The sequence below is a fragment of the Propithecus coquereli genome, unplaced genomic scaffold, assembly GCF_000956105.1.
Source record: "Propithecus coquereli isolate 6110/MARCELLA unplaced genomic scaffold, Pcoq_1.0 Scaffold61, whole genome shotgun sequence".
Taxonomy (NCBI): Eukaryota; Metazoa; Chordata; class Mammalia; order Primates; family Indriidae; genus Propithecus; species Propithecus coquereli.
The window spans coordinates 1,185,170-1,195,134 of record NW_012152063.1 but is presented as its reverse complement, the minus strand read 5'-3'; the positions used below and the strand labels follow the sequence as shown (position 1 = coordinate 1,195,134).

Genomic DNA, 9,965 nt, shown 5'->3' with positions numbered 1-9,965 from the left:
AAAAAAAAAAAAGCTTCTGTGAAAGACACTGTGACACTGTCAAGGGAATGAAGACAGATACGGACTGGCAGAAAATATTTGCAAAAGAAATGTGGAAATCTAAAATACACAGAGAACTCTTAAAACTCACCCATAAGAACATGAAAAACTGGATTATACGATGGACTAAAGACCTTAACAGACACCTCACCGAAGAAAATATACAGAAGTCAAATAAGCATATGAAAATATGCTTATTTCATCAGGAAAAATGCAAATTAAAACAACATTAAGATACCATTACATACCTGTTTCAGATTTTGTCCATTCTAATAACAGCAAATGTTAAGCAGGATGTGGAGTGGTAGGAACTTTCGTTCATGCTGGTGGGAATGCAAAATGGTATAGCTGCTTTGTAAGACAGTTTACCAGTGTCTTACAAACTAAATTTATTCTTACCATATGATCCAGCGGCTAAGATTTCTTGTTATTTAACCAAATGAGTTGAAAACTTACGTCAACTTAAAAACCTGCACATGAATGTTTATAGCAGCTTTCGTAAGTGCCAAAACTGGAACCAACCAAGATGTCTTAGTAGGTGAGTATATAAATAAACTAGAATACCAAGACAATGAAATATTATTCACTGCTAAAAAGAAATTAGCTATCAAGTCACCCAAAGACATGGAGGAACCTTAAATGCCTATTACCATGTGAAAGGAACCAATTCGAAAAGGCTACATACTGTACGATTACAATTATGTGACATTCTTGAAAAGACAAAACCATGGAGACAGTAAAAGGATCAGTGGTTGCAAGGGTTTCAGGGGGAAGAGGTACGTATAGGTGGAGTGCAGTGGAATTTTATTTACAGTGGTGAAACCACTCTGTATGATACTACATTGGATATATGTCATTGTACATTTATGAAAATCCATAGAATGTATAATACCATGGATGAATTGTAAGGTAAACTATAGGCTTTGGGTGATAATGATGTATCAGTGTAAGTTTACACATATGCTGACACATAACACTGTGTTGCAGGGTTTTGATTGTAGCAGAGTCTGTATATGAGGGCTTGAGAGTATATAGTAATCTCTGTACCTTCTGTTCCATCATGCTGTGAACTTAAAACTTTTCTAAAAGTCTTAAATGTGGAGGGGAAAAAAAAAGAATGCATGAGTACTAAATTCTTTTGAGACCTTGAATGCTAGGAGAAATTCATATTCTACCCTCAAACTTAATTAATAGCTTTTCTGGGAGTAGAATTTTATGTTGAAAATCATTACCTTAAGAATTAGGAAAAAAATTATTTCTTGTTTTAATTTTCATTGTTTCGGCTAAGAAGTTCTAGTCCATTAGGATTCTGGCTTCTTTGTAAGAGAATTTTTGTTGTTGTTAATTTGGTTTGGTATGTTTTCATCCATTAGCTTCTATAGTCCATAAATTCTTTTAATTTGGAAATTCATGTTCATTTCTGGACTATCTTGAATTATTTAAATTGTCTTTACCTACTTTTTTCTTTTTCGTTCTCTTTTTATTTGGATATTCGACTTTGTGGATGAGTCACATAATTATCTCTCTCTCTCATTTTCTATCCTTTTAAATATTACCCTGTCCTCTTTGATTACAAATACTTTATCTTTTGGGGTCTATTAACAATTTTTAAAAATGGCAGTTTCTATTTCCTCCAAAATGCTTTATTTTTTGCCTTTTTGACCTTATCTTTCACGTTACAATCTCTTCTTGGGTGTCAGCTAAATTTTGGGTTTTTGGCACATGTGTAACTGTTGAGGACTGGTTGGACTTGGTGAGTTTTGTAGGCAGGGCTTGTTGACTCTGAACTCCCCTATAACATGACTGGGCTGGACTGTGTATTTTGAGCACCTCCAGTAATTGTCCTTATAGCTTCTGCCTGTGGAGAAGGCTGTTTGACACTGTCTTAGGAGACCAAATTTGGGGAGGCAGATGGTTCTTGGTGTCTGTATATTTCTGATGTGATCAGTGACATCACTGTGACACCCCCCCCCATGCTGGATAATAAATGTCAAATATTTTGTGCAATTACTCATTCTTTTTTTTTTTTTTTTTCTTTTGCCACCCGTTAATCTGCTTCATACTCATTCTTTATTAACTTTCTTGACTGAAAGTATCATCTCACTGGTTGCTTTCTGTTGGTTCCATTTGTTCTTTGTTCTTTTTCTCACTTTTCTGCGTGCCTTTGGATTAACTTAGCATTTTTTATGATTTCATTTTATTACTAGTTATCTGTGGGATTTAACCACGTGTTAAAGAGAATTCCGTACATTCATCTCACATACTAATAGGTAATACTGTGTAGATGATGGAAATACAAAGCGAAGGAAGGTTTACCAAAGCTCATCTCAAGGTATTTGAATGTAACTATTATTGATAATACTCTACTAAAAATGAAAAAGGCTAGAAAATACGTCATGTTCTGTAGTTCATCAAAATAGAAGATGTTAACTGTGACTCTTTTGGTCAGATAGGAGCTCTGTGTATGTTTGGTTAAATTTTCTTCAGTAATTCTGCAAACCATTACAGTTAAAATTTTGTAACCTTCAGTACAATAAAACAGCTTTAGATGGCATATTCATATTTGTTGACTTCCAGCAGTCTTTACACGGATATGCTCTTTCTAAAATGCAAATCTACCAAATGCCTCAAATGTTTGTAACTTTGCATGGCACCTTTTGCCTTAAAGATAATCCCCCTCCTCCAGTCTTATTTAGATTTTAAGATAGAGGTCAGAGATCATTTTCCCTGATAGGTTTTTCCTTATGTCCTCACATAGAATGAAGTATTTTATCCATTGGGCTACCTCTGGACATTCTTCTATTGCTGCATCTATTACATTCTGCTGCAAATTATTTGTTAGAAGTCAGCCTCCCCTTCTAGACTTGAGTTCCTTGAGGACACATTACATGTATAATTTACCTTTATATAGCAAGTACTTAATACAGAGCTTAGAGAAAGGATAGACACTCTGTGAATATTATCCAGCTGAATTATATTATTGCTTGGTTATTTTGATGGTTCAGCTTAAAGTGCTAAAAGATGTTATCTATATTTTACTGAATCTATGAAGAGACCTTCACGCTTTTTCTCACAATGAAAAACTGAACTATTTCCATGTTTACAAACAAAATATAAATCATTAATGAGGATTTACTGATATCTTAAATATTAAAATCAATGAGAGAACTGTGGCCTGCAGCTGTCTTTATACAAATAAAAGATACAGGATTTAGATTTTATATATATATATATATATATATATATATATATATATTAACAGTTCTGATACAGTAATCCTAAGCTATCCTTTCAGGCATTTTATAAACATGTTTGGAAGGGTAACTTATGAGTAAAGGAAACAAAGTATCATACTATTTGACATCTGAAACTATTGAGGAAGCTCAAAACTCTTATGGTTATAATATTCCTATTTATTCAGTTTGTTATGCTTTTAGGGTGGGGGGGTTATTTTATAACTTAATCTATAGCTGATTAGTGTGAGTTCTCTAGTCTCTTCTGTTTGCAATTGATTATGAAATAAAAGGCTTAGTTTTATTTAAAATTGTATTTTAACTTTTTTTTCCCCCTCCACCAGTGTAGTGACTATGACTTGGAATTTGGAACTGAGTGTTTGCAATTGGCTCTAAAATACTGTCACACGAAAGCTAAACTTGTAGAAGGATCACCTGATCTCTGGAAGGTAAGATGAGCCTTTGCTAGGGCTCTTCTCTGTGCTGGTCCATATGTGTGTGTGTGTGTGTGTGTGTGTGTGTGTGTGTGTGTTCATGTGAGTGCATTTAAAAACGATAGAGTACAACGGGAGTTAAAGGACACTCACTGGGTTTATGGAGCCATCAAAATGTACCATTTATATTGCTTGGCTTCAAGAAAATTCACTTTGCGATAATTCAAGGAAATTCCATTTCATAGTCCATAAGATTGGTTTATTAACTTTTTTCCTCTAGTTCTCTGTGGATAACCTTTTATTCTGTTCACTCAATGGGATTAAAGCTACAACTCTGCCTGCAATATTAACATTTCCTTACAGGCCCTGGGGTGGTTGCTCCAACTTATGTGAGTTGAATGGGTATCTGCTACAGTTCTGACACAGCGGGGTAGTAGCTGGACCCACCTTCTCCCCCTGACCCCCCATGAAGAACTGGGCTCTTTTCTGTGGCAAGGCCCAACTCTTCTAATGGCAAACTCATTTCCTTTGGAAGGTATGCAGTGGTTGTTGCAAACAAGGTAGTAGCATTACCATACTACAGCTTCTTTTTCAGGCCAGAGGTGTTTTAGAGTATGCCTCCCCTTTGTTTCATCAAGTAGAAATGAGTTGAATTATTCCGAAATAGAATTTTTGGATTATTTCATAATTTTGAAACAAGTATTGCTGCTTTTGAAATATTGTAATCTTTGGAAATATTTATTAAACATCTGCCAACAACTGAGATAGTAAAGATTCATTCTAACTCTGAGATTATGAGTCTATATGCATATTTCCTCATTGATTTGAAAACAGAAAGCCCTATAATTTGATTAGGTATCTTGCACAGTAACATGATGGGCCTTGCTGTATGTTAAGATTGTCTTAGACATACTTAAACTGTTGAATTCCAAGATTTCAAAATATTGTCAGGCTTGGATTATTGCCTGGTAGAGAAAATTCCTGCAGTGTTATTGCTCATTTAAGGATATCTAAATGTCTTCAGTCCAGAAGGCAAACATTTTATTTGGATTATCCTTTTCTATATATGTCTTATTGGTGATATAGATATTAATTATGAAGATTTTGGCAATTACCAATTAGGGGTATTGTTAAAGACACCGACCCACATCTCTGTAGAATCCCTTTGACTGTCTGCTAGATTTAATTTGACAGCCAAGTAAAAAAGTGGAAACTGTGAGGCATTTTATTGCTATTAACGTGTCAGTGCTCTCTGGCCTCACTTTGACATCTTTGGGGGTGTGATAATTTACCTCTTGTGAGTGTTATGAGCCTTCATCAAGTTTGTAAAGCACTCTGAGTTCTGTGGATGGAAAGGGAAGCAGCACATAACTCTTTGAATTTTCCACTCCACATCTTCACTTTTTTTCTTTTTTCTTTTGTTAAATGCTCGTATTTCACTGTTTTCTCCAGTAAGAGAGTGTTAGTCATCAGGTACCTATCAGCTCTCTGTTTCCCTTCTGTGCACTCTGACATGATTGGCCTTTCCAGGGCGCTTCTCTTGGTTCCACTAGTGAGTCACTTCACACATGCTGTCATGGGTTGAATTGTCCCCTAAAAGGTGTATTGGAGTCCCTAAACTCTGGCACTTGTGAATGTGACCTTATTTGGAAACAAAATGAGGTCATAATGGAGTAGGGTTGGCCCTAAATCCAACATGACTGATGTTGGTATAAGAATAGAAGAGACCTGAATGCAGGGAAAATGCCACGTGCTGATGGTGCACAGATTGGAGTGGTGCATCTACAAGTCAAGGAATGCCAAGGATTGCTTACAACCACCAGAAGCTAGGAAGAGGGTGGGGAGGATTCTTCCCCAAAGCCTTCAGAGAGAACACTGTCCTACCTACAACTTGATCTCTAACCGCTAGCCTCCAGAACTGAGAGAGAATAACTTTCTGTTCTTTTAGGTCCCCAGTGTGTGGTGCTTTCTCGGGAAACACATGCCAAGGGTGACATACTCTTTCAGGCCTAGAGAGATCAGGATCAAACTGGGGGGAAGCAGAGAGCCTTACTCTTATGAATGAGTTTGAATGGTGTGCCACAAAGAGACCTTGGCCTCTAATAAAAGGCCTACAATGCAGTGGATTGGGCAAAATGTCTTATAGATAGCCATTATAGGAGTTTTTTATTTTTCTGTTGGTATCATATTTTTTCTTTTAAGCGAGGTGAAACTATTTTGAGTGCAAATATTATAGTTTTCAGGTTCCCTATTTCCTTTTTTTGGTCTTTTGTCTGCTTTCAATCTTTTCAATATTTTCTGAGCTGATTACTTAGCCCCTTTTGCTAATATTGTATGATTCATCTTTAGTATAGGCTTTTACTTAAATTTTGTGATCTTATTTTGTATGACTAGAGAGAGTATTTTAATTGCCGTTTAAACCACACATTAGAATTTACACCTTGGCATTAATGTTTTAACGATACAGTAATTCTGAAGATGTTGCTATTAAAAAAATTGAATCTAAGAAAAGTTCTAGTACAGTTATGCTAAAACTGGTACTGGACCCAGGTGGCAGGGCCAAGTACCTAGAACATATTCAGAAACCTGACGCAGTGAAAGACACATTTGGACGTAATTGAGAGGCACTTCACCACTATAAAACAGTAAGGCAAGGAAGGATTCCGAAATATGAAACAGGATACCTTCTACTCTTCAGAAGTCAAGGAATTAACTCCACAGTGGTAAGGATGATTAGAAATTTCTGGTGACTGCACTTAGTGTTATTTCAATTGCCACCAGAAATTCCAGGAGGACTATTATTTTATATTTTACATACAAATTTTAGTAAAAGTAAATGCAAACAGTAAACATTCAGGATTGATGCCAGCCTTCTTGTGCTAGCTCCTCTGGGGTCTGGAGAAAAGATCAGTTTTTTTCAAATCACCATGAAGGATAGAGAACATCACCTTAGAATGACCACAGCACTCCCACCCTCTTCCATAAGAATGCCCGGCACTGAAGAGTACAGGACTGGCTTCTAGCAATCAGCTCTCATGCTTCCCTTTGGTAGTTGTGCCTTGGCAGGCCTTGGTAAACACTATTATTTTGATGAGATTTCATCTAGTCTACATAAGAACTTTAGCCCCTCTAATTTATAGTTGTACCATATCTTTGGTCCAATATATTTTTAATTATATAGCTTGGTCACTTACTACACTGTCTAGACTTAATTTGAATAGACTTCTTATTTCTAAATGTCCAAACCGTCTTTAAGGCATAGAAGATTTATAGTCAATTATTAAAGAAATTTAACAACTGTATTCTATTGTCTGAATACTTCTTAAGAAGGAGTTTCTGAAATGTTCGTATCATTGTTGCTATTGGGATAGATGACTTTTGAGGATTCCTTTTCATGGGGACTACATTTTTTAGATTCAGGTATTCTAGCATCTTTGTTTAAAAACAAAAGAAACAAAATAGTCTATTTGGTTTTATAACCTCAAAAGTACAATGTGGTGACATTTTCTTTTGAGAGATTTTCGTACAGTTATCCAGTCTCAAGAAAATATTTTCTAAATGTACATAATGAGATGGAAAAAATTCCAAAGGTATATATAGTAAACATTGTATATCTTTAAAATGTAAGTTCTTCTGGCTTTTTCTAATTATTGGAGTTACATATTGTGAGATGAAAGGTGGGAGAACATTAAGTGTAGTCTCATATAAGCTGGTGGCCAACTGGCATTGGCTCTGTTCTGAAAGGTCTGTTTTACTGTTTTGTGTCTCACTCAGCACACAAAGAGAAACAAAATGTAGATATGCTAATCTCTACCAGAGTATAACCTTGAGGTAGCCGAGAGAATCCTGGCCTAGGACTTCAGAAGACAATTATGTCTGTAGCTCTGAGCTTCAGGTTTCTCTTCTATTGAATTTTTTTTTTTTTTAGCTAAACACATTACTCAGATGAAATATTGCATAGAAGCTCAATTGAACAACATAGACAAAAATTGAACTGAACTAGGTGAGTATCAGATGTTGAGTTAGAGTCTCACCTGCACAGAGCACCTTTACTATTTTTCAGGTGGCCTCCGAGACTCTAGTGAGCACAGTTTGAAAACAAGTGAATTAGACATTTGCTTCTATCACTACAGGATTGATTTTCTTTTTTAAAGTAATTATTTTCCATAATAGAGTATTGTGCAAGATCAAAGGAAGACTACAGATCATGCTAACAGAACAAAATCACTTCAAAACTGATTGTTTAGGGTGTTATTTTTTCCCAATTAAAAATAAAGAAAGGACAACCCATATTACTGTAAAAGTTAAATGGAAAAATTGAATAACTCATCAATTCACAATTACAACACTTTCCAGTAACATTCCCTTTGAAGTATTTAGCTGTTTTATTTAGAAAAAAATATGGCTATTCTTAAAAAGATACTTTAAAAGTTTGTAAGAAATATTTTCTCTAGTTTATTTTTATTAAATCAATATTTGAGAAGTACAGTTGAGGTATGTAGAAGATGTTAAAAATCAAAAAAGCTTTAATCTGTGTACACACAGCTTATAGGGAAAAGGAGATGATAAATTTAAGTCTTTCTTGTTATTCAGTTAATTATTTAATATAAAAGGAGACAAAACCTTTGGATAATAAATGTATCTTATTCATACAACTGACTCCAATGTAAAAACTAAGTCTTGCAAGTATTCTAGAAAAGTCATTTTTGTATTTGAGAATAATTTTTCTATAAATTGATAAATCCATCATGATTTGTATGAAAAAATAAGGTACTTTCATAATTATTTTAACTTAAACTGGTGTTTTACCCCTTAAAGTAGGAGGGAGTAGAAAATGAATTGTGATAATTAGTCTTCTTCCCCTTAGTTTTTGTTCTGAGTTTACCTTCCACAGCAGATAATTATTATAGGAAAAACTTTCTCATTTACATTGCAAATGTTAGTAAGGCCTGATTTCAGATATCTAGTTAATTGGGTATTTTCAAAAAAAGAATTAAAAATTAGTTTTACTTTTACAAAAATAAAATTCTGAACTGTAATGTAGTCTCTACATGTTAAGGATTTTTATTCACTCTTTTCATTATTTTTAGCACTTTGAACGAGGTCTAGAACATAGTAGTTATTCAATCAATATTAGTTTGATGAATGAATGAGATCAATACATTCTTTCATGTGGTAAAATGCATAGCATGAACTTTTAAATGTCTATTTTTTAATCACTTTTTCTCCAGACAGTAGAATTGCATTTTTATCTGTACTATATCTACCATAATACTATGGCACTACTACTATAGTACTATGGTAGGTACAGTACTGGGAATCACTAGTTTTGGTTGCCATGTGCTTGTTTTAGAGATTATATAGTGTTTGACTTTTGATTTCATTAGATTGAATTACTTGAGCACCTTTCTGTCTGTGTTACCAAGTTACCTGCCACTTTAATTCTGGATAATAAGGTGTAGCTTTGGTACAGGATTTACCTGCCAGGATAATGGTATAGCAGAGGAATCTATTTTTCATAGAAGTGTGCTGGCCCACTTGTGCTGAACAAACTTTCTGTAGAAATCCAGTAATGAGGTAATCTAGAGGAAAAAAGTTCAATTTTATAGGCGTGGTAAGGTATCAATGTGGTGAGCATTTCTCAAAATGGGTTTTTAGACCATCTGCATCATAGTCATCTGGGTGCTCGAATGTAGGTTCTATCACCTTGTAGTGCTTATTGAAGAGCTGTTTTGTTATTCACCCCATCTTTCAGCTCTGTGATGTAGGAGAACTAATTTTGCAATGCAATGCACTTACATGTTCTGTACTTGAGCTCACTGGATGGGGTCTGGGAAGTATCTGCCATACATACACGCCATGGCAGACTACATTACAAGGAGCAGGTTACAATTACAAGGAGGCTGTGTGTTTTTAAGGAAAGGTCATCATTGTTCTTAGGCACACATTGGCGCCCTGTACGCTTTTTCTATTGGAGCCATGTTTTAATAAAATCTTACAAGGCAAATCTTATCTGGGTACATACAGATATACTCAATTCAGAAAGAAGTCCCTCTTAATGTGGATTGATCTTTGAGAATTATCTCATTTCAACTGAGAAGGCAACTTGGTGATTGTTGTACAGAGATTTCTTCCCTCCATCCTTTCCTTCCTTCTAATATAAAATGTTATTATTAAATAGTAATGTTAATGCTTTTATTTGACCACTACCACATTTTCTTTGATTATAATACTTAAGTTATATTAAGGTTTCAGTAAC

The 9,965-nt window shown here is 34.8% G+C and overlaps 1 protein-coding gene across 2 annotated transcripts in view; it reads left to right on the top strand.

The window, feature by feature from the left end:
* The window catches only part of ISPD (isoprenoid synthase domain containing), a 349,407-nt gene that overhangs the window by 101,584 nt on the left and 237,858 nt on the right, over positions 1 to 9,965 (top strand). For both annotated transcript variants that reach the window (XM_012659420.1, XM_012659419.1), the window contains one exon: positions 3,617 to 3,721. In XM_012659420.1, the coding sequence (XP_012514874.1) occupies positions 3,617 to 3,721 (105 nt within the window). The remainder of the gene's footprint in view (positions 1 to 3,616; positions 3,722 to 9,965) is intronic.